Raw genomic sequence first — 27993 nt, 5'->3', positions numbered from 1 at the left:
AAGTTAAGCATTTATTACAACGTTTATTAAAATTGTACTTTATTATGTTAAACACTTAATAAACAACGAAATAAGTTATTATGTATCTTTAGAAATATATATAAATCAGGTATTATGTAGATCCTACTTATTTATAATATTCTGTAAAAAATAACGATGTTATACCCAGATCATAAGTATGATTAGCTTTCATCAAAGTTCATAGAACTTTTTTTAAATATTTCCAGTTTATTTATACCTACATACTATACAAGTATAAAACGACGACTAATTTGTGCGTTCAACATACGTATGTGTTGCACATTATGATCATGATAGTAGACTCTCTTAACTCTTTAAATAATATTTAAAAAAAACACGTCAGTTTAATATCATTTTACAAATACTAGAGTATAGACTGTCAGTCATATAACATTATTTTCACTTATTCGCAAAACAGTAGGTAGGTAGGTAATTCGTCGCTTCAGTAGGTATATTCGATCATCCATTAAAAAAATTGACTACTAAGAAGCCAAAAGAAATGCAAAATATGTGTGATTGTATTGAACTTCTATTTAATGTAGCATTCAATTCCTTATAAAATATGTATCTTAGTTACATCAAATAACAGATCTATGATGAGTATTTTCTTTGCGTTTTTAAAAGGTAAACTGTTTTTGCAACAACTATAATCAATTAATTATACTCGACAAAAGATGTAATATTTTTTAAAGAAATTTAAGGATGTCGATATTCATACTGCGAGGACTGACGTACATGTCATACGTACATGTCCAGTACATGTGCCTGTTGGCAATAAGTTCATATTTTTTTATATACTTTTTTTATAAACCACATGTTTATTTATATTTTACACATACCTATATGCCTGACATACCCAATAAACTTGGTAGGTACATCTCATACAAATACTTACGTAGTTGACTAATCTGTTAAATATTCAACTTTGCTCTTATGCTACAATAAGGCACTTTTTGATGACCAGTGATCGTTAATTTTCCAGCAATGTTGGTGCAGCATAGTAAAAATAAAGGATTTTCTTCAATTTTTTTCTAGGGAGAGTATTGGTTAAGGTTAATATTACTACCGTTATTAACCCTAATTATCTATTCCACATAGAGTAGGGCATACAGATGCTTTTAACCAACAATGCTGCACCAAAATTGCTGGAAAATTAACGATCACTGTTGATGACTGTATAAACCCAATGCCATAGAGAGAAATAAGTAAGTTTATTTCTCTATGCCCACGCGTTTGCAGCCATCGATCGGTAAACTCATCCAACTCTTAACCGTATTCTTTCGCAATATATTCCAAAGTATAACTGGTTTTTATTGGCTTCTACGGCTGGTATACCTAGGTGCTGATGCGGCAGATAACACAAAAAAACATTTAAGTATAACTTGCTCAAGATGAAATGTTGTCAGTATTTTTTTTTTCGATTATGCGATAGTAAATAAGCAAGATTATACACTTATGTATATATACTTATGTATATTTAAATGTTAAACAATCACATTTTGCTTTAATCATTTCTGCAGGAAAGTCTGATCTAAAACTTCCCGGGGCCCAATTTGACTCGAGAAAGTGACAGGAGTTGACGACGCTATTATATCATCAATTCTTCATATAAGCTACTTTTGAGATAGGTCGAACTGTCAAACAGTGACATTATTAGCTATCTATCGGCAAATGTTTATAGAGCCACACCCACGTATCTTAGTTACATGCTCGACTCCAATTGGACCTTTAGACACCTTTTAATTTTATTGATTACAATGATTACTTAATATACTTTTACAGACACATCTTTACCTGTACAAATAAAGCTTACAGTTCTGGTGCGATAAATTTTAAAGTCAAGTTACATTTATTTAGTTTTTTTAGGCATGAATAGAACTAACAGTCTTATTCTAGTCTAAAAATCTTACACGTATAATGTGTTAAACGTTACTAGTGACACGAAAAAAATTATATATCTTTATATTTCGTGTTTTTTTGCACTAATATTATTTCTTAGTATTTTAGCGCTTCCGAAGTTGTATCCTAAAAGAGCCATTCGAGTGGAGGAAATAAAAGTTTTTCGGTAATCTTAATCTTATTTGATAGTTATAATTATTAAAAATGTAAATCTTAAAATCAGGTAACTTTAGTTTACACAACTTACAACTATGGTCCAAATTTAAGTTCCAGAAAAATACGTATAATGTATTTTAATATTGTTGAGATATTAATTATGTTGATTATATAATATAGAAAGAGGATTAGTGTATCTAAGTTCCAAAATAAATGTAACGAGTTCAAATCATGAAGGCTCGTTAAGAATTAACGTTAAAAACTGGACCATAAATGTACTTAAGGAATAGTCCTTAACTATAGTTACCTGATTTTACGGTAATATAAGTTATATAAGCACATACCTAATATGACACATTCAAACATATATTTAGTATACTCAATATATCTTAAATGAAGCTGTATCAATCAGATTAATCTTGGCTTATGAAGCAGAATATCTGAAAAAGTTGGTGGTTAGTTGGTTGGTTGGTTGACCAAACGTATGAGACTTCCAACCTTTTTGAATGTAGGTACATTGTTTTTTAAAACACGTTCAAATGCAGCCTCCATAAAGATGCGAACGGGACTAGATTCTGGCAGATTAAAAAGTAAAAAAAAGGTACGCGGCAGCGCCGCAACTAGCTAATTAATCTTGATAGAAATATACTTTATACATTTCACAGGCTTCACAGCGTTTCGCAGATGTGCCCGTCTGAAGTCTGGGCTATAACTGTAACTATTAAATTTCTCTTTTCCTCCAGTTAAGGCTTAATTAGAGTGACGGAGAAAGATGCACGCAATTTTCGAACTTCGGGGTTAGCGTTAGGCCCTCCGGTCTCTGATTGCAGCATAACTATTTTCTCTCGGCTGTATGTATTATATAGTATGAGCACATTAACAGAACTCTATAACTGCTCAGCGGCCCGTTCAATGTGACTAGGTCACTGGAGGTGTTAGGCGCCTTAAATTATTTTAGTCTTGTAACATCAAGGGATCGTTGTTCGTTTCTATCGTCTGTAAGGGCTCTTGCTGTACCGTCCTCGCTCTTCCTCGTCACGTGTGTCCAGGTAATGGCTGAATACCACCACCCACAGGTACAAATAAAGAACTGTAAAGAAAAAACATGATGTTATGAGTACCTAATAAAAATAGACAGAATAGAGGTTATCATATGTAATCAGTTATGTAATACCTAATGTAGGAACTGTAGGAAGGTTGTCAAGGTAGGTAGGTAATTAGGGAACTCCGGTGCATTTTTCTTATTAAATTGGCTAAAGTTTAGGGAATCTTAATCTTATTTGTATTAGTGTACAGACAGTTAGACAAGCTTCGAACTGATCAAGCTCGCAGCACTCAACTTCACGAAACGGTAGGTATCACCGGTTATTGTCGAGTAGATCTCCGTGGGGAAGACTTTTAACCATGCAGGTAGCAAGAGAGGGAGGGAGAAAAACAGAGCCTTACTTAGATAGATTAAGCCGCCCACTAGTATGCAGGTGGCTAAGATGGTGTAATCCTCTTTATCATCCGTGTAAAGCACTATGGATGTATGTAGAATGCTGATGAGCAGCCCAATGGCCAGCACCAGACCCAGTACCACGAACGGGAGCATCAGCCATGAACGCCGCTGAAAGGTAAAAAGTTATATTAACTTTATAGTACAAGAAACAAAACAAATTCTAGATATTCACACGGGCAGGCCAATGTCAATTGTCTGTATTCACAAATCAAAATTGATGTTTTTTTTTTAAATTGAATAACATTATGAAGGTACATCAATGATGTGATGACAATGACATAAAATATACCTAGAGGTAAATTATTAAGACAGGTTTTTTAAAGACTTCATCAAAACTGGTGCGATTTGATCCACTTACAATGTAGATGTAGCTCTAAACTGCTATGCGAGTTGCCATGCTTATTATACTCTGGCCAGGCAGCTTTAGGCGGTAAGTTTGAAAAATATAGGCACGAAGAATCGATCATCCACACTATTTTTTGAATTCGCATTTTTCTACTGACAAAAGTTGGCTTCTAGAGTATCATTTTTAATAATCTGTGGATTTAGTTGCATTACGACTACTTTCGTAAATGACTTTAATACAAAAACAATTTCAGCATTCAATTAGAAATGTGTTGAAAAGGGTATTATCTTCTAGTGGTCAGCAATTGCTTATTTATGAATGCGCTAACGAAGATCTACATATAGTGGAATATTACGGGAGATTTATTATATGTACTTAATATCAATCAAGCACAGCGGCTGCTATTTTCACTGTTTATCAGATTTACAGTAAGTATATTACTTTTTTGGGTCCCCCGTATTGTTCCACTCACTGTGTCACTCTAACATGAGTACCTAATTATACTACTTGTCGGAATTTAGGATAACAACAAACTAAATCATGCAGATGATTCCGTACAGAGACCTTCAGATTGAGCCGCTTGCGTAGGTACATATTCTTTATTGCTTACTCACCGAATTAGATCTCTTTAAGAGTAGGTAGCGTGTTGGTAAGAAAAAATATAAGATTAATAAAGAATCAAATATGTTTCTGCATTATTACAGTTTAGACTAAAAGACTTGACTAAAAAAATCTAAAAGGATTAAAACAACTATTCGTATAGTCACCAGATACATTAAATATATGTATTAAATAATTAAACCTAATTACTTATAACATATACGCACGCCATAACAGCATGAACACGAAATTTTGTTCATTTATTACGTTCGTCGGCCAATTGTCTAGCATAAGGTGTGTGTAATCAGTGTTCATTTTCATTAATGTTACACTAAAAATAATACTAACGGAATTCCATTAGTCACTATCACACTATGTGATAATGACATAACTGCTCGAATAAATTAGTGTAATAGTGGCGTATTTGCACTTATGATTAAAAAATCTCGAATTACCAACCTTTTTGATTGCTATGATGAGGGCACTGCATATAAGTATCGTGAAGCATAAACTGATGGTCATAATGATTTTTGAAACTGTAAAAGTAAATAACATAATTAGTGTTAAGTCGTGTAGATTGGTCAAGTGTTTTTTTAACGTCGTCGACGTTGGGGTCATAATAAAAAAATAAGTGGAGTTGGGCAGGCCATGAACGACGCACCCACGGAGGTGGGCTAAACTAGGCAAGCCACGGAGTGGTCGGCCTAAGAGGAGAACCTAATCCTGCCATTCGGAATCATGTGCTCCACATGTGTTCTCAGCACTGAGGAGAACGAAGCAAGGAAGGAGGAGGAAGGTTAATTTAAATTGAGATGACTACAGACTACTTACTACTGTACTGTTTATCCTGTTCCTCAAAGAAGTAGGATTTGAAGGAGACAAGGTGGCTCGGAGCCAGCCAGATGAAGATGATAGTTGCGATGGAGAGCAGGATGCCCAGTACGCCCACCGTGATGGACCCGTCCCGCACGTTGCAGCAGCAACAGCATCTCGATAACCGTTTCATCTTTCTTTTGTTTCAACGTGTTCTGCCAGCAAATGTTTAGTGCCGCAATACCGCTGGAAAAAGAAAAAATATGGTTCATAATTTAGCGATTTTTTTTACTAACGTTAATGTGCTATTTCGAGAATGGAGTTCAGTTCAGATTGTAATGATTTAAATTGGCATCTTTAGAGCAACAGGAAAAAAATATTGATAAAATTTAATATTCATTAAATTAAAAGAATAAATAATAATATATATAATACTGCAGCTAGGTCGAATCCTATCAATTCATCTAAAAAAAATTGCATCAAAATTGGCCGATCCGTTAGCTACGATGCCACAAACAGACAGACATACAGACATCATATAGATACATTGGCGTCAAAAATATAACACCTCTCTTTTGCGGTAGAGGTTAAAAATAGGATTGGCAAGCAAGGCAACATAGTCCCGTGAAAAAGCTTCGAACAAGGTAAAACAACGATATGGTCTAGGTATTTGTACAGCAGTGGACGCTCTTCTTCTGATCCGAGTAATGATAATTTAACGAAGTAACGATGAAGATAATCAGCGTTATCATTTTATTTTAATAGTTCCAGATTTTTAAGGTATACAAGACAAGACAACAATTTTCTATTGATGTATGATGTAAATCTATACCTTCGGAGTTATAATATTAGTATTAACGTTCACGCGGCGTGGGCGGCACGATTCGGTTTCCGCATTAAAAAAACGTGCGATCATGTGGGCTCCAAATATTTTGATAGCATCTAAAACGGGTACGTCACCTTGTCTGACTCGTTTGCTATGGTGTAAAGTTATCTACCTGACGGTGCATAATACGAGTTAAACTATCCTATTATGTGAAATAAATATCATGAAAGAAAAAATGAATTATGAGAACATGAGGCTTTACCGATACCATTGGGTTATAATTGGAATATAGTAGGTACTTATATAGTATTTGCATCTAGGTAATAATTTTGTCATTGTAATATATTTATTGTAATAAAAAAAGTGCACAGTCACACAGGTACCAGACTTTATATTGTAGGTACTTATGGCTATATGAAAGTTACGTACCTATGTAAAACACAGCAAATTGATGTTTACATTAATTTAAAAATAAATCGTGTAAAAAATAACTAAAACCGACTGCTTGTTAGGTACCTACTGACTGTCGGTGAAAATGCAATACATATTTAGGTATTGGAAAACAGCAGAACATTTAACTTGATCGTTGTTGTGTAGAGGTGTAAGTATAGCACGTAAGTACTAATGTTTATATGTATGTGTGTACTGTGTAGTCTATAGTATAGTATAGTATTAGCTATTTTAACCTGATTAACAACCAATGAGAGTTGAATACCGCTTCCTCTTTAGATGTCGATCTAATGAGATCCATCAAACTTGGCGTAATGTAACGTTTCCCAACGTTTCAAAAAGCGGGTCGGCTTCTAATTGGGGCGGTACATATTGGCTAACGTGGTCTAATTCTGGAGCAAGGAAAGCCAATAAATTGCGTATTGAATTGTTGCGAAATAAGCGCAAGAAGGAACACGAAGCTACAATTTATACCTAATTCGGTATATACCTAAATTAAACCGCATCCGGGAAGTTATATTAAAACACTTGCCTTAGTTAGGCAATACAAAACAAGCAACCTTAGAAAATAGTTACCTACATTAGGAACCTATCCTTATTTGCGTTCATTATGATTTGATTAGCGAAGGGATTTAGCAATAAATCAATTTTATTTTTAAAATTTTATGATGAAAATAATAGCAATTTTAGTAACGACTGAAATTAAAATTAGATCAGATAAACTATGGGCTTTTTTTAAATAGGGTAAAGTATCATAGTTCTTTAACTTAACCATGACCTCTCTTGAAGAACTATGTTACTTTACTCTATCCACTTAAAATATGGTTATTTATTTATTTATTTTATTTCAAATTTAAGTCAGGCAACAAGGCACATATTACAAATACCTTACAGACTAACATACATATGTATTTTATAAACTTAAAAACTACTATTTATGCGATAAAACGCACCGCACGCGGTTAAAATATACCTACTTCTGAAATTTCAGAGTAGACATGTACACTTTGTACATAGTTTATGTATGTATTATCTATCTACTTGGTACTGCCTGTATGAAAATACTAATTGATATCGCCCGTACCCACGCCCAGCCATTAAGATAGAAGTAAACACTGGTCACCATTAGCGAATCAGTGTTGTTCCACCCTTTACAGTTTGCTCCGTTTGGCATTGGCCTGACCCAGTTCGGTACGGCCCCATTAGCTCGGCTACCTGCTTTTACAGCCTATTATTCTCATCAGTTACCTTGGGTGTAGTTTTAACTAAACCAATACACTTAACCATTTCGAAAATGTCACTAAAATATCAACTGAGTACCTGTCACATATCAATAGGTATCGAATCATCTGAAACTTTCTGGAGGCCCGCGCATTTATCTTTTCATATCTCATGCTCTGAAAGTGGGTCGTTGTTGTTCTAAAAGGTGCGCAGAAAGTGATACGTTTATGCTCTAGCGCAGAAAAGTGGTGTACTCCTCTGCGTCCCCGTCCCATGAACAACTGGGTGGAAACAAAATGGAAAAATAGTGTCTTTATTTCCTCGTCTGGAACAATTGGTAATTCTTTAATTTTACAAATCCCACGTTGATCCTTTTTTTATAAAAAATGATGTAAGTAATTTGTTAAAAACAAATTATTCTTGATTTCTTTCGTTGAATTCTATTTACTCGATTTCATAAAGCGGGAACCAAAAGGAATACACCAAAAATATTTTTTTAAACCTTACGCTTGCGTAAATGAGCAAAGGCAGAATCTTATACAGCCACAGTTAAACGTTTGTACGATATTAAATTGGTTTTTAAAGTTATTTAGAACTATATTCATTAAAATAAAATAAAATACAAGATAAAAGTTTCTTATATTATTAATTAAATTGTTATTTAATATTAAAAATACTTTTATTATATTATGACGTGGTGCGGCGCACCATGGTCGCGGTGCGGTCCGGTAGTCTGAGATGGTATTTGGGTTTGCTTAAATGTACCAGTCTAAGTCGTTGAGTCATAAAGAGAGAAACTAGATGTAATTACTGTCCTATAGCAGTGGTCTGAACTACCTTGGGGTGTCTGTAGAAAAAATGCGCATGGCGATTTATATACTTGAATTTATTATCGCAAATTCGTGGGGTATTGTGCGTTCCTATGAAAAATTCCACGAGGCATTAGTTTTCTGGAAGTCAATTATCCGTGCTTGGATATAAATTCAATAAGTAATCTCTGCACTGTGGTAATACAAATATGAAGTGCAACCTATGCCTTTTATTGCTCGAACCATTACCAAAATTTGATGAAGTCTTTATTAAATACAATAACAATTACCAACGCACATACCCCCCTGGGAACAATATGTATGTACTCTTCGAACCAAGGAAAAACCCAGGAAAACCTTGGCTCGACCCTTAATAATCAACATTGTAATGTCTAGATACATTGGTGCTTACACGTTTCAGTTATCTAACAATAAACATTTAATGGCTGGAGCTGTAAACTTATACATAGTGTTTGAATAAAGAATAAAGAACAATCTACTCGTAATTTCCAAGACAGTATACACAGTATAATTGCGAATGACCGTTTAACATGATTAGTCGGTAATATTCAACTACAAAATACAATACCAGTACATATTTCCATATACAATTCATTTACATCAAATTATCTGCGGGAGCTTGAATCCCTGATTCTATAGCTGTATTTAACCATATTTATTAGGCAACAATAATGAGAGTCGAACTCATTAGATATAATATAATTATAGGATGTCACCTTTAAATACTCATAATATAGCTTGGCAGGCTATAGGTAACATTATTAATCTTGGCCTAATGCGGTAAGTACTTAACTGGTTATATCGCCCAACCGGAACCACTGATTCTAGATCTGATTGTATACAGAATTAAATATAATTTGCAAAGTTAGATAACACTTGGCGATATTTCGTAGCAAGAGCAAATCTAATGGTCGCGCCGCCCTCTTTGGCGTCTGGAATCTCAGTGTCCCTTCTCCTCGCCCGTTCTTAGCGAAAAACCTTTACAATACTCGCTTATCTCTACTTAAATAAGGGTCGACTTTATTAACAGTGAATAAAATACATTCTCGCTACAAGTGTCTGCACATCCCCGTTTGTCGTGACGTCCCGTCCGAAGATGCGTTTTGTTGTCTTCTTCCCACACATGGCGCCATCAGCTGGTGTTGCTCTGTCTCGCTCGCTCGCACAGGGATGCCAAAATGCCCGCCACCAGCGACGCGCGCGCAGAGTTCGCACATGTTACTGAAACATTCGAATTGACCAAAGTAGATACCGCTACGTATCGTATTGTAGACCTTAGGGTCATGTGTTGAGGTTCTAGATTAGTTTACCGTTGTGTACAGTGACGGCCCTTTATTTCTCCCAGCGAAAGCCAGAATCGACGTTGTTTGCGTAGTTTTTGTAATTTCCTCGAAACTATACATCGGACAACTCATAAATTACACCCTTTTTACTTATGGTTTCGCTTTAACTTATCGTTGTTTATTTTAGCCTGTCGTTTTTGTCCGTCTAACTATTTTAAATTTATTGCTTCCTTATTATGGGGTGATACTCCTAAATTATTAACACTTACTGGGTATCTGATACCAAGATTCCACCTCACACCCCTCTCTGGGTAGATGACCAAAACTACATCGTTCCCTTTTGGTCTTCTACACAAATTATGTAGAACAACAGAGGATCTTGGTAACCTATCTCTCCCTTCAAATAATTGTCTCGATATTAAAAAAACTAACCCCAGTCCACTCGCATTGTCTTTCTTTAACAACGGTCTATTATGGGATTTGTAGTGGGCAATAAACAAATAAAACCCTAGCGCCGGCGCTTATGTGTTATGTGACTACCTGGCTATTGACTATGGAGGGGTTGACTACGGGTGCATTACATTTGTTATAATTACTTTTCATATATTATAGTTTGATATATCGTTATTTTGAATAACGTAATAAATGGCATACTACCGTAATACCTAATTAACGGTACACATAATTTTATTATTGGTATAATGGTCATAAGGTACATTTACACTTCGTCTAATATACATTGTCATAATTATTACATATTATTTGTTATAACAAGTGACATCACATAATTATTTATGTAGCATAATAGTTGCATGACATAAATGGGTTAGGTTAGGTTGGAAGAGCGAGTCCGCACAACCGAATAACTACCTAACAAAAAGAGGGTTAGGTTAGGTTAGATCTTTGACCCTCCGTAGAATAAAATATTCTACCCAAAAAAGTGGTTGGGGTTAGGTTTGAACTGCGGCCTCCGCAGAACGAAAACCGTGAAAAAATAGTTTAGGTTAGGTTAGAACTGCGACCTCCCTAGAATAAAATAGCTAGCAAAAGCAGTAGGCCTGCGTACTAGTTATAAAAAGTATGTAAAACCTTTTTTATAATTATACTAAACATTACACACCCGTTGACTACTGTATGCATTTAATGCTTATCTTAAATGACAAATAATTTTCGTAGGTACTCTTGAACTTAAGTCGCTACCTGTCTACGTAAGTCGTTACGTATCTTTGAACGTTGTTCCTATGTGATAATGAAATTGAATTACAGCTGTATGTTCAACACTAATGCGTTTATATAATTATATATTCATTAAGAGAAATTGCCGAGCCCGTAAGTTACAGTTATAACGACGAGATCCCTTGACTCATTCGTCATCTAACAATCGTAATATTCACTCACCTCTCAAGATTCTAAGTTGCATTCGTCCACTCCTTTCAAATTCACGCAGTACTCTGGCCAGAGATTTTTCACACTAAGTTCACACGTATTACAATTAGTTTGCTGATTATAATTTAATTCCCATTCATTTCTGTTACTAACTATTTACCCATCATGTTTACATTTGCTGATACTAACGCCTGTATTTTTGTCAAGAGATCTCGCCCATAAAACTGCATTTAAAACAAACTTTTCCGTGTCCATGTTATCCAAATTATGGTAAGGTTGCAATTGATAAGATATATAATATCTTGTGTTATAGTAAAATTTACTTTCCTTCATTTATTCGATTACTGTCATGATATCAAAACCCCTTTGTTAAATGTTTCCTTTGGAGTCTTTAAATATTGTTATAATAGAGTTAAGATATATAATATCTTGTGTTATAGTAAAATTTACTTTCCTTCATTTATTCGATTACTGTCATGATATCAAAACCCCTTTGTTAAATGTTTTCTTCGGAGTCTTTTAATATTGTTATACTAGAGTCTATAATTGATGTAATATGGCTGTAAAATTTTAGTAAGTTACTTGTTTTTTTTTTTCAAAAGAAATAATAGTTCGAACAGACAATGGCCTGGCCACACGTTACAGAGTCATTTCCTCATGGAGCGGGACATGAACTGCTATAAATATCGTTCGTCTAGTACGAGAGTGTTTAATTCCCTGGGTCTGTTGCGTCCAACAGAGGAGGGGCGCAAGAACAGTCGCTCCTAAGCGTAAATGACGATAGGTTTGATTGACTAGACCGGGTCCGTCATCCATAACGCCAAAACTTCTAGAATTGATCCCGTTTGCACCACCCACGTAGGGCCTGGCTCCAGTAATATGTGTGATTGCTACGTAGCCTTTTCATATGGAGGGTCAGCAAGTGCACAAGTGCACTATGTTGGTTTGTGATAGTATTTGATGTTAAACGGTACCATTTTGTTTTTTTTTTCTTTTATTTATGGCCAGTGCTGACCCTCAGCGCTTCAATTTGGGTGGGCACAGGGTATCCTACGCAAGCCGTATAACCGTGGTCTGTACTGGTAATTAATCAAATCCCTATTCCTGCGGTTACAATAGTAACGGCTTTAACTCCCGTAGTTTAATAGCGGCAAACTTCAATCAAAATAGGTAATGAAAATTAGATATTTGGAAATCAAAATGAACCCAAGAGGCATACTAGAGGCCGTCCACAGTCAGGCCGAATGGCGTCGTCGTGTATTGCCTCTAATAGCGTCAAAACTACCAGTACACATCAAAGCTTTTCTACCTGAGATCAAATCTAGTTGTTTATTAAAACCAGGCACATAATGTCACATGTAATTTTCTAATATTGTCTGTTCAACCTCGCTAATGACAGCTTTACTTGCTTGCCATATGTAAAACAATAGAAATTAGTGTCATCTGTAAAATTACTACCAAGGACTATTAAAACGGGCAATCATAATTGATTAGTTCTCTTTCAATAATTAATGACCATCTTCAATAGCAAATATATAAACGCATTTTATGTGGAACAACATCAATGGAAATAAATAGTTACTTTGTGTACCTTTAATTATAGGAAGATATGTGCAACAAGAGGTGCGTGTAAACCTACAATTTTAAACGGTATATCTACTTGTGACATACATACATACATACTACATGATCTTTGAAATGAATTAAACATCGCGTTCGTCGTAAATTCACAAGCGAATACTACTCAGTTTTGCACTATTATCCGATTTCCCTTATTTTCTCAACTCTAAGAAATGCATCAACATTAAATCTACTAGAGCTCTACATAATTTATGTAACCTCGTAAATCTCATAACAACCGAATTGACCTTCGTATCAGAAGCTCGCACATTACTAACTTTATATTAAATGAGTTACTATCTATTCGGCGGCATTAAACTCAATCTAAATATCTCACTCTCCGCTTTAAATAAAACACCACGCCTGTCACATCTCCCCATCAATAACTCTATTATATTACGTCCTATGGTCGATATTCCTACAACGGCATTCGTACTACGCTATCTAATCTTGAACTGCCCAAGCAAACTTTCTGGTCCTATTGTTCTCCGTTGTTTGGTACCTGCTTCGCGCCTATTTGCAACCTTCAAGGCGAATTATAAACCATAGTCTAACCTAATCAAATAAAACTTGTACTACAAAAGACTATTTAGCTTTCAATTTAGCACAAAATATCTACGTCACTGTACACAAAACACACACAAAATAAAATTCAATGACACATAAGTAGGTATACTGTCTTGGATATTTTTAATTGTCAAACCTTATAAAATTCACACTAATAATGGTTTCCAACTGAAGTCTATTAGCACTCTAAGTAACCTAATACCCCTCTCAGACCTTTCTCAAGTATGTAAATATATAATAGTGATCGTCAATTATTTTAATAACATTTAAAGTTTCCTACGTTGTGTTTGATTTTTAAGTTAATGGTTCTTTTTCTAGTTGTGTCTTTCTTTTTTGCGTAATTTAATTTAGACACAAAATCTAGATTCTGCGCCACGGCATCACGTGAGATGGTATTTGGGTTTGCTTAAATGTACCAGTCTAAGTCGTTGAGTCATAAAGAGAGAAACTAGATGTAATTACTGTCCTATAGCAGTGGTCTGAACTACCTTGGGGTGTCTGTAGAAAAAATGCGCATGGCGATTTATATACTTGAATTTATTATCGCAAATTCGTGGGGTATTGTGCGTTCCTATGAAAAATTCCACGAGGCATTAGTTTTCTGGAAGTCAATTATCCGTGCTTGGATATAAATTCAATAAGTAATCTCTGCACTGTGGTAATACAAATATGAAGTGCAACCTATGCCTTTTATTGCTCGAACCATTACCAAAATTTGATGAAGTCTTTATTAAATACAATAACAATTACCAACGCACATACCCCCCTGGGAACAATATGTATGTACTCTTCGAACCAAGGAAAAACCCAGGAAAACCTTGGCTCGACCCTTAATAATCAACATTGTAATGTCTAGATACATTGGTGCTTACACGTTTCAGTTATCTAACAATAAACATTTAATGGCTGGAGCTGTAAACTTATACATAGTGTTTGAATAAAGAATAAAGAACAATCTACTCGTAATTTCCAAGACAGTATACACAGTATAATTGCGAATGACCGTTTAACATGATTAGTCGGTAATATTCAACTACAAAATACAATACCAGTACATATTTCCATATACAATTCATTTACATCAAATTATCTGCGGGAGCTTGAATCCCTGATTCTATAGCTGTATTTAACCATATTTATTAGGCAACAATAATGAGAGTCGAACTCATTAGATATAATATAATTATAGGATGTCACCTTTAAATACTCATAATATAGCTTGGGGGCTATTCATAAATTACGTCATTTCAAATTAGGGGGGGGGGGGGTCTGGACATCGGATGACGGTAGCATGAAGTAGGAGGAAATGGGGTCATTTAAAGCATGATTTTTGGATGATTATAGGGGGGGGGGGGTCAAAAATCGTCAAAAATCGATGACGTAATTTATGGACAGCCCCTTGGCAGGCTATAGGTAACATTATTAATCTTGGCCTAATGCGGTAAGTACTTAACTGGTTATATCGCCCAACCGGAACCACTGATTCTAGATCTGATTGTATACAGAATTAAATATAATTTGCAAAGTTAGATAACACTTGGCGATATTTCGTAGCAAGAGCAAATCTAATGGTCGCGCCGCCCTCTTTGGCGTCTGGAATCTCAGTGTCCCTTCTCCTCGCCCGTTCTTAGCGAAAAACCTTTACAATACTCGCTTATCTCTACTTAAATAAGGGTCGACTTTATTAACAGTGAATAAAATACATTCTCGCTACAAGTGTCTGCACATCCCCGTTTGTCGTGACGTCCCGTCCGAAGATGCGTTTTGTTGTCTTCTTCCCACACATGGCGCCATCAGCTGGTGTTGCTCTGTCTCGCTCGCTCGCACAGGGATGCCAAAATGCCCGCCACCAGCGACGCGCGCGCAGAGTTCGCACATGTTACTGAAACATTCGAATTGACCAAAGTAGATACCGCTACGTATCGTATTGTAGACCTTAGGGTCATGTGTTGAGGTTCTAGATTAGTTTACCGTTGTGTACAGTGACGGCCCTTTATTTCTCCCAGCGAAAGCCAGAATCGACGTTGTTTGCGTAGTTTTTGTAATTTCCTCGAAACTATACATCGGACAACTCATAAATTACACCCTTTTTACTTATGGTTTCGCTTTAACTTATCGTTGTTTATTTTAGCCTGTCGTTTTTGTCCGTCTAACTATTTTAAATTTATTGCTTCCTTATTATGGGGTGATACTCCTAAATTATTAACACTTACTGGGTATCTGATACCAAGATTCCACCTCAAGTCTGTTGCGGCTTTTAGAACGAAAAAGTATAAAATTAAAAAAGTACGAGGCAATCCCGCTGATTTTCATACTATAATGAACAAATTATTTTAAAATTGTTGTAGTTTGTAAAAAAATGTGTGTTTTCGTAAATATTGCAATCTAAATGATTTTCGTTAGGGGTGATTAATCTTCACGCATGTAAAGTCTCCGATTGCAAGTAAGTCCTAAGGAAAAAATCATGGCCGTAGGTTTGTTATGTACTTCAATTACTGATTTTGCGAAATTGCCTTGTCTTGTTTGGTTTCCTCGCATTCGATATGAAAAGTAGAGTGTTTAACTCGGGTGAAAGGCACCGTTTCTGTCTCGGACTATTGGCGCTCTCACTGCGTTCGAGCGCCAAACTACCTCGACAGAAATGGGTGCCTTTCAACCCTTGGTTAACAATCTACTATTGCAGGGCATCTCTCTTAAAACATACTGATGTGGACGCAATACACGTACAATACAAGTTGCAAATCAGGTTGAGACTTTTAAAGGTCGAATACGCCTCTTGGTGTAAAAAGGTTTATGTGTAATAGTTCGTCGTCTACACTAATGTGGTGCTTGAGGAATGACTATATTTGTCTATTATGTCTATACAATACAGTAGACTCGATTTCTGCAAGTGCTAGGAATTACAGCCCCACGGCCAGTAAAGGACACACCTAGACATTTCCCGACCTAGCCAATTTGGAAAAGCTTTTACACTGTCTTGCAAATTTCTCGCCTTTTGTATGGCATGGCCTTAACCTTTGAGGCTTTGATTATTTTTGAGATAGCCAAGTCGTTTGTAATGACAATGGTGTCCGAAATGAGGAATTGTTTTAGAGATAGTGTTACTTCATTTAATATTAAATCGACTTATGATTTCAATATACCTAATTAATTGGTACTTGTGACCTTTATAAACGAATACACGTTAAAAAAATATAAAACTATTCCAAAACATAATTCCTTGTATTCCACATTTGAATACAATTATGTAATTCAATAATTTTAAGGGATCAATGCGGTATTAGATTTATATGAAAAATTACAAAATCTAATACATAAATAAGTGTCAGTGCCCAGAAATCCGCACATGAATATCGGAAAATATTTTCCTCCCATTTGCGGCTGTAGATAGTACGTACATAGTGAAATAAAATAAATAAATAAATATTAAAGGACATTTTTACACAAATTGACTAAGCCCCACGGTAAGCTCAAGAAGGCTTGTGTTGTGGGTACTCAGACAACGATATATAAAATATATAAATATTTAAATATATAGATAACAACCATGACTCAGGAACCAATATCTGTATCATCATACAAATAAATGCCCTTAGCAGGATTCGAACCCGGGACTATCGGCTTCATAGGCAGGGTCACTACCCACTAGGCCAGACCGGTCGTCACAAATTATATCGCTTCAACTTTAATAACTTAGCTTTCAAGTTTATTACTAGGTAAGTAAAAAATAATAAGATTGTGTGTAATAATTCATATTTTATTACCGGCGGTCGTATGCCATAATGACAAAGACAATAAATCACAGAGCAAGCTACCATATCGAGCCGGTCGGATAAGCCGTCGCCGCACACGACAGTAGACGAGAAAAAAACAGTAGGCGAGCAATTTAATGAGAGACTCATTTAGTAAGAAAATTATTTTAAGAATTTGGAATTAAGAAATTCATGTAAGGTATCTATCTAGAGGTATGAGCCTTAGTTACCTGACAATAAATTATATTTAAGTTAGTTTTTATTTAATTTCATGTAAATTGACCGTTCATTTCCTTCCTTGTACAGGTATGTATTGTACCTCGACGACAAGAAGTCGCCCTCATAAATAAATGTTTGATATCCACATCAACACGTCTTTAACATAACAGATAAAATAACAGAATGAAAAGAAAGACTGCTCTTGATAAATATTAGAATGAATTATAGATACCTACCTACAGAATTCGACATCACCTTCCAGATAGTACAATAATGATTCAAAATTTAAATAAATAAATATTATAGGACATTATTACACAAATTGACTAAGTCCCAAGGTAAGGTCAATAAAGCTTGTGTTGTGGGATTGTATTTACGTAAATACAATCATTTGTAATTCCTTTCTGCTAACGCACTAAAATATCTGAATGTCTAAATACAGTAAAATTTCAGTTGCAGTCATTTAGACTAAATTTTAGGTACAACGTATCAATAGTTATTTGTTTTACAAGGGGGCAAAGTTGTTGTTTAACCGCTCGTGCTAATATTGATACCCGAGCAAGCGAAAGATCCCAAAGTTGAAGCAAATATTTAATGTAAAATATCAAACAAAATCAAACCAAATCAAATCCAAATGAATGTTTTTAAATATTTATCATCCAAAATCAACATTTAAAAGTCAATTCTACCAGCAAACATAAGAAAACAACTCAAAATTTGCATTTGATTACTTTGCCTCACATGTGAATAAAATGCAACTTTGCTATCAGTTTTTGAAGTGCAAAGTAAGCCTTTCCGAGCTGGTGTGGTGAAAAAATATTTTCCTTCAGAGACCTCTAAGTTAGATTGCATTTCGATTAAACTTATCGTACTGTAAACATAAAACTCCATATCTTTATTACCTTCTTAGCGAGGCTCTTAACCGGCGGAGAATTCCTGCACATGCACATGCCTATTCTTAAATCTTGCTTTGACAAATATTATATGCTAATTATGAAAATAAGGCCTGTGTTCCCCGCTGAAAATGTAATTCCAATTTAATAAATAGTATTTTCACCGTTCGCTCTGTGTTTTGCGTTTTCATACATAAAGCTGCTCCTAATAAAACCAATTGAACTCCTATCTCACTTCGTCATTAAGGTTTTTTTTAATATGGCATCACCTGGTGCCTTCTAAACTTAAAGCCTGCTGTGCAGATACACAAAAATATCGGTAGTTTTAGGAGAATTCTAATATAATATTCTCATTCTGGTAATTTAATTTTACTGACCTTCGCTTAGCAACGATGACATAATGGTGAGTGTATGTGATACTTAACTGATTTTATCCTACTGTAAATTATCATAAATTAAAATCTCAAAGCGATCTCATGTTCAAGATCTAAAACATAGCTGCACACCACAAATGTACTCAGTAGAATTTCGTGGAAATCACTTATCTTTATCTAAATGGTATAAAAAGGTTTTTTTTAACTATCGCTTCTCTAGAAGTCTAAGGTTAACAGCCTTTTAAAACATTTTTTAACTCGACCAGTTCCACTCATTCATCGTTTGTTCCATTCGCCTGTTGGTAAATTGCGAGAGCAACAGCGGTAGTAACCTCGACAGTGCCAGTGACAGTGCTAGCAGTTGGCACGCAGAAAGCCCCGCGTACCTACTATATCAACTATATTATATGCGGTCGTCACCGTCAAAACGAAGGTCAACTGTATTTCGGTCCGGTAAATAGGTTAACTGATAATTTTATTGAAATAGAGTCAACAGCGTAAATTTAAATGTTATTGTTTTTACTTACTTTTGTAGAGCTGCTAGAATAACTAATTTATTAGCAGCCGTAGACAAGTGTTAGGGTTAATTACAATCAGTTTAGGATCGCAAATATTTTGTATATTACTGTATTGTATAGAATAGCTATAGTCATGCGATCTTTGGTCTTCATTCATTATTAAAAAGTACCTTATGTCAATGCTCCTACATTGTTTATGAACTTCAATCGTGATTTATCTAATTCGTTTGGGCGTAATCAAACAATCGCGTCCAATCAGTTAATGCTGCAATTGACTAAATTGATGGCGTAAGCGCAAGCGCAGGGTATCGCGGGGTTCGGGACCATCTGTATGCAATTGAGCGCATTCCGCTCACAGAGAACCCACATCAACGGGGTTTACTCCAGTCAACGGATGCTTTCTTGTTTCAACAGAAAAAAATGGCAGGGTAAGTTTTCAAGCCTGTTATCTGAGATTTAAAGTTAGAAAGCTGATCTTTAAATTGGACGCGCATCCGCATCTATGTAATAGATAACTGCATGAAATAATATATTTTCAACTGTTTTAAAATGACTCCTTTTTAATTTTGTTTATGTTTGATAAGGATTTAATTTTTATTGACCGTCTAGTCGAATTCATAAGGGGTTACAATGACCTCTCTGTAAGAGTATAGGATTTAAGACAGAAATATAAAGCAATACATATAATCGCCAGCAATTTGCCGAATGTGCAGATTCCATATTTAACATTTCTGATGTTGATGGCATAAATATTTGTATTGAAGCCACAAATAAATTATAAATAACTAAAGTAAGTTTTATTCAAGGTCAAACACTTTGTTGAGTGGACTAGGATGCCCACATAAACGGGCTACCAGATGCGCTGCATTCGTTTACCACGCCCACACCGCTCTGATATTTCTCAGTTCACACCAGCCAGGCTTAGATGATTCGATAGCGTGCTCTTTTCGGCTCTAACTACTATAGTCAAATGCTATTATTTTACAATAACATTATATGTATTTATTATTATTAAATCACGATACATATTAATAATTCTGTAAGCTTTGATTATGATGCATTTCGACTTAAAATTAGTGATGTTTATGTTAATGTAGCAAGAATTTTATGATTCACTCAGAATAATGATTGTATAAAAATTGTAATTACCTTAATAATAGTTTTAATTACTTTAGTCACGTTATTTTTCTACCCAAATACAAAAACATCATCTTGATGTTGATATTTTTACCTAACATTCTCTTGTTTTTTTTTTATCATCTTGGCGTAAGGGGATTGCCAAAACAAACCAATAAAAACATAATCACTTATTTTGAAAATAGGCACCTACACCAAAAACTTATGTGGGTATTGTAACTCTTCTATCTTCTTTATAATTATTTATAACAGGTATATCAAGTTTCTTTCTGTTTCCTGGGCAGGTTAGCCTAGGTAGGCTAGCCTACCAAGCTAAATAGGTTTGCACAGCCAGTATTTTAAACATAAAAATAAAAACCTACCTACTGCTGCAAACCATTTTAAGATATTATACATACATACTGTGATGTAATATCACCCATGATATACATATGGGATGTATATTCCGAATGTATAATGTATAATTATGAATGACATTACATCACACATCTGTAGACGAGGGCAGATGAGAGTCATTGCCATTAACTAATTACCTCTAGCAACCTTGTTAGCTTCGCCCGCGTTTATCTCTGCTCTAGTTGTATTTACAATATTTACATGCCGGCGTAACAGATTCTTATTCTTTATTTCTAGACATTCTGTGAACTCATTTGCCCTTGATTGTTTTAATCGGTGACACACTCCGTCCGAATAAACATGTAATGTTCAGATCTTGTACATTTCTACAAGGTTACGCGCTACTAAGAGAACTTGCTAAATCGGTAGAATGACGTCACCGTTTACATCGTGTCTTTCGGTACAATCATACCACAGTCCATAAGAATTACGGTACATGTGTGTAGATGTATCTGAATTAGTAAACAATACACGTTGAGGCTAAGCCAACAGATATAAAACTGGTTTTATGTCAATATGTCCAAAGCGCTCTTTGTATTGTTTTACGGTCTACTTTGAAGCGAGACGCGAGACGTGACTTGATATGCAAGCGTTCAAATAATTTGTACCTAAATTTATTTATTAAGAAATATGGCCAAACTAAATTATCACAAATAAAAAATAATTACATTTACCTACGGTTATACTTGTGGAGAGAGAGGCAATTGAAGTTTTGACTCATTACTCATTAAACCCTTTGTGTTGTGGTTGTGAATAATTTAAATCGCTGCAATGTCAAACGGAGATGTCAGTTCTGCGAAAAACAACTTTTCGCACAACTACATACCTATTTATGGTCATGAACTTCAATGTTAAGCTGCGGAAAGCAATCGAGGTGAACCAGCCTTTTAAGTCATCTTTAACCTTCACTTCTAGGTAGGTATAAACTTTATTACGGTAAGTATAGGTAAACTAAACGTAATTAATAGGTAGGTATGTGGAATTTCAAATATTTAAAATGACATCTTACAGACTTACACGCAGGTACATTCTGAATTATAGTATACCTACCTATTGCCCCTGATAAGCGAAAAAAACAAGAATTTTTGGCACTTCAATTTATATAAACGTTGAACTAAATTTTTACCGCTCGAATATTATAGGTGCAAAGTAAGGTTTCCAGCATAGTCTAATAAAACATGGTCTTCCATTCCCAGAGTGACACGGGCCTACGTCACAACAACATGGCCGCTATATATAGCGCTATCGCATATTATCATATAGCGCTGTCGCATGATGACGTAGGCCCGTGTCAGTTAGGTGACCTAGAAAAGACGGGAATGGAGTACCAGGCGGAGTATATTATTATACCATGGTTTCCAGTTTTATATTTTTCAAGTTGTGTAAAGTGGAGGTAACCAGAATTTATATTTATCAGCGGGATCGTAGGGTCATAATGATCCAGATTGCGGCTAGACTTGAGATCGATTGAATAAGTCGATGACATCATCTTGAGCGACTGCGGAGTGCAACCCAATACCCACGTGACTCAGAGCTGCGGTCGGTCACAGGACCGTGCTCACAGGCTCACGCACAGACCAAGCTTTGTTAAGCAGTAATTCTCAGAGTTGGGCAAAAATTAACTTGAATAAGAATAAGAATAAAAACAGAAATTTTATTCTTATTCAAATCGATTTGAATTAGAATTATTCTTGCACTAGTTATTTTAGAATAAAATTAAGGTGAATAAATCATGTGACTCTTATTTTAAATGCGGAATAAAAAACAGAATAATTATTCTAGAAGTGGGCCTATTCTAACTAAGGTTTTATTCAATTAAAATGTTATTTAGAATTAAGTTAATTTTTGTAGTACAATCGGTTATAAGTTGATTTTCACCCTTCTATTTAAAAGTCGGATTGATTTGATATTTGTTACTATAGTTTAGGTATAGTACACATTGAAGAGTTTCGCTATACACTATCTAGTTCTATCATCCGATCAGGGTGCTTAGCCAACATACCAAACGTTGACCCTCCGTAGAGTTGCGCATAGTCTCTCTCTATCACTCTTACATATTAGTGCGATAGAGAGACAGATAGCGTTTCGTTGTCGTAGCGCAAACGTTTGGCATGTTGGCTACGCTCCCAATGTGCCTAGCCAAGATGCCATTTTTTGTTTTTATTTTAATAACCGAATCATTAGGTAAATTTAGCTGTTCTGGGGGCCTAGCCAACATGCCAATCGCTTGCGCTCCAACAACGAAGCGCTTTCTGTCTCTATCACTCTTACATATTAGTGCGATAGAGAGACAAAGATAGCGTTTCGTTGTCGTAGCGCAAACGTTTGGCGTGTTGGCTACGCTCCCAATGTGCCTAGCCAAGATGCCAATTTTTGTTTTTATTCTTATAACCAAATCATTAGGTAAATTAAGCTGTTCTGGGGGTCTAGCCAATATGCCAATCGCTTGGGCTCCAACAACGAAGCGCTTTCTTTCTCTATCACTCTTACATATTAGTGCGATAGAGAGACAAAGATAGCGTTTCGTTGTCGTAGCACGAACGTTTGGCATGTTGGCTATGCTCCCAATGTGCCTAGCCAAGATGCCAATTTTTGTTTTTAATTTAATAACCAAATCATTAGGACAATTTAGCTGTTTTTAGCGCTTTCTTTCTCTATCACTCTTACATATTAGTGCGATAGAGAGACAAAGATAGCATTTCGTTGTCGTAGCGCGAACGTTTGGTATGTTGGCTACGCTCCCAATGTGCCTAGCCAAGATGCCAATTTTTGTTTTTAATTTAATAACCAAATCTTTGGTTACAATTTAGCTGTTCTGGGGGCCTAGCCATTATGCGAATCGTTTGCGCTCCGACAACGAAGCGCTCTCTCTGTCTCTCTATCGCACTAATAAATAAGCGCTTTGTTGTTGGAGCGCAAGCGATTGGCATGTTGGCTAGGCCCCCAGAACAGCTTGATTTACCTAATGATTTGGTTATAAAAATAAAAACAAAAATTGGCATCTTGGCTAGGCACATTGGGAGCGTAGCCAACACGCCAAACGTTTGCGCTACGACATCGAAACGCTATTTTTGTCTCTCTATCGCACTAATATGTAAGAGTGATAGAGACAGAAAGTGCTTCGTTGTTGGAGCGCAAGCGATTGGCATGTTGTCTAGGCCCCCAGAACAGCTAAATTTACCTAATGATTCGGTTATTAAAATAAAAACAAAAATTGGCATTATGGCTAGGCACATTGGGAGCGTAGCCAACATGCCAAACGTTTGCGCTACGACAACGAAACGCTATCTTTGTCTCTCTAATCTCTCTATCGCACTAATATGTAAGAGTGATAGAGACAGAAAGCGCTTCGTTGTTGGAGCGCAAGCGATTGGCATATTGGCTAGGCCTCCAGAACAACTAAATTTACCTAATGATTTGGTTATTAAAATAAAAACAAAAATTGTCATCTTGCCTAGGCACCTTGGGTTCGTAGCCAATATGCCAATCGTTTGCGCTACGTCAACGGAACGCTACCTCCGTCTCTCTATCGCACTAATATGTAAGAGTGATAGAGACAAAGCGCTTAGACCAGCTAAATTTAACCTAATGATTTGGTTAGTAAATTAAAAATAATACGGTTACTGAAACTATGCGTTATGCGACAGTCAATTTGTAAGATTTTATTCCATAAAATAGGTATAAATTAGACAAGAGACTAACTACTATTACATCTACCTAACTATACGTAATTAGTACCTATACGGTACCCGGACTACATTTTTATTCCTGGAATATTATTTCGATTAAACATCATGATTATATTTATTTGATTAAGAATAAGTTATTCTCATTCAATTTTTTCTCATACGAATTATTCCCGACCAAAATTATTTGAATATTTTTGACGGGAATAAAATCGAGATGATTTTATTCCTACGAATTCTTATTCAAATAATGATTTTATTCTTGAATGCCCAACACTGGTAATTCTGGTATCCATACCTATGGTATAAAATAATGGTCAGTTATGTTTTAGATAAAAATATACCCATAGTAGACGTATAAAAAAAAATGAAAACTTCTTTTCTGGAATTCGGTCCGAAGTTCTTGCTTAGGTAGACTTTTTAGGGTTCCGTACCCAAAGGGTAAAAACGGGACCCTAGTACTAAGACTCCACTGTCCGTCTGTCTGCTATAGCTATAGACAGTTGAAATTTTCACAGATTATGTATTTCTATTGCCGCTATAACAACAAATACTAAAAAGTACGGAACCCTCGGTGGGCGAGTCCGACTCGCACTTGCCCGGTTTTTTACCTAATACTAATGTCACAGTTATTGCGTTTCACATTAGCAGCATTTTGGTAGGTATGGATTTTAAAACGTATTTCTGCGTGTAGCATTTGCAGTTTATTTCTGAAATACTTTTTATTTAGTGTTTCGTGTTAACAAACATAGATAATATATAAGTTCCTTGTAGTGTCCAACGACTATGTAATAATAGCCGACCGTACCAACCTCCTTTTTTCTTCTTTTAGGCCGTTAATAACTGCGTTAATGAGAGTCTAAACAGGGGCCACAAAGGTGGAGCAACGTAACAGAAGTGCAGTCGTTTCACCTTTGCACCAAATACAACGCTAATTAAACAGTGGGCCAATGACTTGTATGGTTAACAAAAAATGTTGATACATTGTTCTGCTAGACCAGGGGTCACCAAATGGCGGACCGCGGTCCGGATCCGGACCGCCGACCTATATAATTTTTTTACTTATTGAATAAACTCAAGTAGAAACGGACCGCGATAGTCATATTATTTTAAAAACCGGACCCCAGAAGAAACTAATTGGTGACCCCTGTGCTAGACCCATAACCTAATAAAACAAATATTACTCCAGAACTATTTTCTTCTGTCAAATGTACATGTATATATAAAAAATACAGCAGTTACATATATGTATATAAAAAGTATGAACCGGATGGCCAGTTTCAACAGCTATCCACTGTGATTATGGTGCTCCCACATTGACTGTTATAAAATATATAACATCGTGTGATATAACAGTAATTGTGCGAGCACCATAAGGTATAAACTAAACCATATACTTACTTACCTAAGGGAAACTATTGAATGTACCTACAAATATTCTGGGTCGCTACTTAGAAAGCGTAGATGAACTGTGTTCTAAGTGTTTACATTGCCTTATGAAGAGACTCCAAGTAAGGAGAGTCGGGAACCCAGGCAAGGCCACATATTCTCACAGGCATCAAGAATGTCAGGCGCGCCTGCTACTGTACCGCTGTTGAGATGACCAATTAGTACCGTAAAGCACTTGTTTAAAACTTGAAATTGTTTTTCATCGCGATTTACTTTGCTGTATTAAGGTTGTATTTGATCATGATCAAAACCCGTGTTCCGCAGATTTCCTTCAATATTGGCTTATATCATGATGGGCATTTCAAACACCTCATTTCTTTGGACTCATTTTTGACGACGTGTCTGTACATTTTAAAGATATCTCTGGTGGTATGGGAGTAGTCAGCGACTTTTATCATATTACTAAAAATATCATCAAAATATCGAAACACTTCGTCATCAATTTGTAAGTACAAATAAATAAGGGGGACAATAACGCCTAATTTTGACTCTACTATATAAGAGATTCTATCGTATTTATAAGCGCAATTATTAAATTTACGGTGAAGAAAATTGCGTATACTTTCAAATCTTAATTCCTTTTATCCTTTTTTTTGTTTTGAGTTCACAAGACAGTAAAAAAGATTAATAGCAAAAAACTACTTTAAAGCCAAATGATTTTTAAGGCATAGTTTTTGCCTTTGTTTTTGCCGCCTGTCGAAACACCGGCTTCACGGATGTTAGCATTTCTTCTCTCGCGATACTTTTAGGGTTTCCTTTCGCTTGTGTTGGTACAAGTGTTTCCGGTGAACCATTATAGGTATACTTATCTGAACGTTTTATAATAGGACCATATAATGTTTTTCACGACTGCGACGTTTTAGGTAAAACACCTCATAAAATAACGTGTTATTTAAGGTGCACCATGCTAAAAAAGGAGTGTACAGTATTTTGTTTATAAGATGTTATCTAAGTAGACATTGTAAGTTACAGAAATGGAATCCATAACTTTAGTAAGGAAATACCTACCTATTAAGACACTATAATACCTTGTACGGCAAGTGAGATTAAGGTGCAAAGCAGTTTAAGCAGTGTAGGCCGTTGTTTACCAAGTTCGGGACGCCGACGCTGCCCACTGCCCACACATCGGCACAACTCGTGTTTTCTGTCCAAGACCGTTTAAAAATATTTCCCCTCGCATTTGTGTCAATGCTACGGTTAATAACGAGGCGGATGTCGCAAAAATAGATTCTAGCGCTCAGCGTCTCGCGTTTGTGTACCTCGGCGCGAAAGGTGATTTTTTGCTCCTGTAAACTTCGTGAAGTTGCCAGTCGAAAAATTCATTAATTACTTTATCGGTTGTTAATAAATAAATTTTTACTTGCATGTTTATTCACTCACAGAAGGAGTAACTTTTGCCTTAAAAATTCTTAATCAAGCCACGTGCCTTGATTTATTTACAAACGCAACGCACCAGAAGCTTGGGATTTAAAAGCAGACGCTCGATATGGTTTAGATAGTTATTGCATAAATTTCCTTATGATGGTCATAACTTTGTTTCTTTATTACCCTTTTTATATTCTTTAGATAATTTACGGTGTTATTCTCGGATACGCGTACCTGCGCGCGCCAAGAAGCTGCGTCTTTAAAATAATTAAAATATAAATAATCTACTGCTCATGCCTTCCAAGGTAAGGACGCAACACAAATGTATTCTCTAACTGAATCAAGGCCTCGCTGTAACAACAAGATGAATGTAAATAAGATCATGCTTATCTAAACTAGGTATGCATAATTAATACCTTACCGATACTTCCGAGTTGTTAAAAAACTTATACACTTCTTGATGTATGGTGACACTTTACGACACTTGTTTTATCACTTCCTGATAAATTAATAATGAATAAGCTGACGAGTAAATAGTTCGCAACACTGAATAAAAGACCCGAGAAAAGTTGGAAAGAAACGCGCAGTGTACTCCCGCCAAAGATCGTGTGTCGACTGTTTGAGGCGAGGCGAGAACCGTCAACAACTCACTAGGTACATGCGGCAATCTGCTCGCAGGCCTGCT

General features: G+C 35.7%; 2 protein-coding genes across 2 annotated transcripts in view; both read right to left on the bottom strand.

Moving 5' to 3' along the window:
* Positions 1 to 27993, bottom strand: part of LOC134791442 (uncharacterized) — a 251576-nt gene that overhangs the window by 135186 nt on the left and 88397 nt on the right. The gene's annotated exons all lie outside the window — the stretch shown is intronic.
* LOC134791416 (uncharacterized) lies at positions 4 to 27993 on the bottom strand. Its single transcript, XM_063762436.1, has 5 exons — positions 27730 to 27993; positions 5355 to 5582; positions 4983 to 5059; positions 3523 to 3685; positions 4 to 3166 (listed from the first exon to the last, which is right to left on the bottom strand). Exons 2-5 carry the CDS (start codon positions 5527 to 5529, stop codon positions 3066 to 3068), a joined length of 516 nt encoding a protein of 171 aa, XP_063618506.1. The 5' UTR covers positions 5530 to 5582; positions 27730 to 27993; the 3' UTR covers positions 4 to 3065.

The sequence above is a fragment of the Cydia splendana genome, chromosome 6 (assembly GCF_910591565.1).
Source record: "Cydia splendana chromosome 6, ilCydSple1.2, whole genome shotgun sequence".
Classification (NCBI taxonomy): domain Eukaryota; kingdom Metazoa; phylum Arthropoda; class Insecta; order Lepidoptera; family Tortricidae; genus Cydia; species Cydia splendana.
This window is presented reverse-complemented; position numbering and strand designations above follow the sequence as displayed.

What these genes read in the sequence shown, in the direction of transcription:
- LOC134791416 (XM_063762436.1), bottom strand. Translation starts at nt 5,529, where the DNA reads ATGAAACGGTTATCGAGATGCTGTTGCTGCTGCAACGTGCGGGACGGG. An exon ending in ACAGGATAAACAGTACAGTA is followed by an intron (nt 5,060 to 5,354) that starts GTAAGTAGTCTG and finishes TTACTTTTACAG; the next exon opens with TTTCAAAAATCATTATGACC. An exon ending in TCATCATAGCAATCAAAAAG is followed by an intron (nt 3,686 to 4,982) that starts GTTGGTAATTCG and finishes TTTACCTTTCAG; the next exon opens with CGGCGTTCATGGCTGATGCT.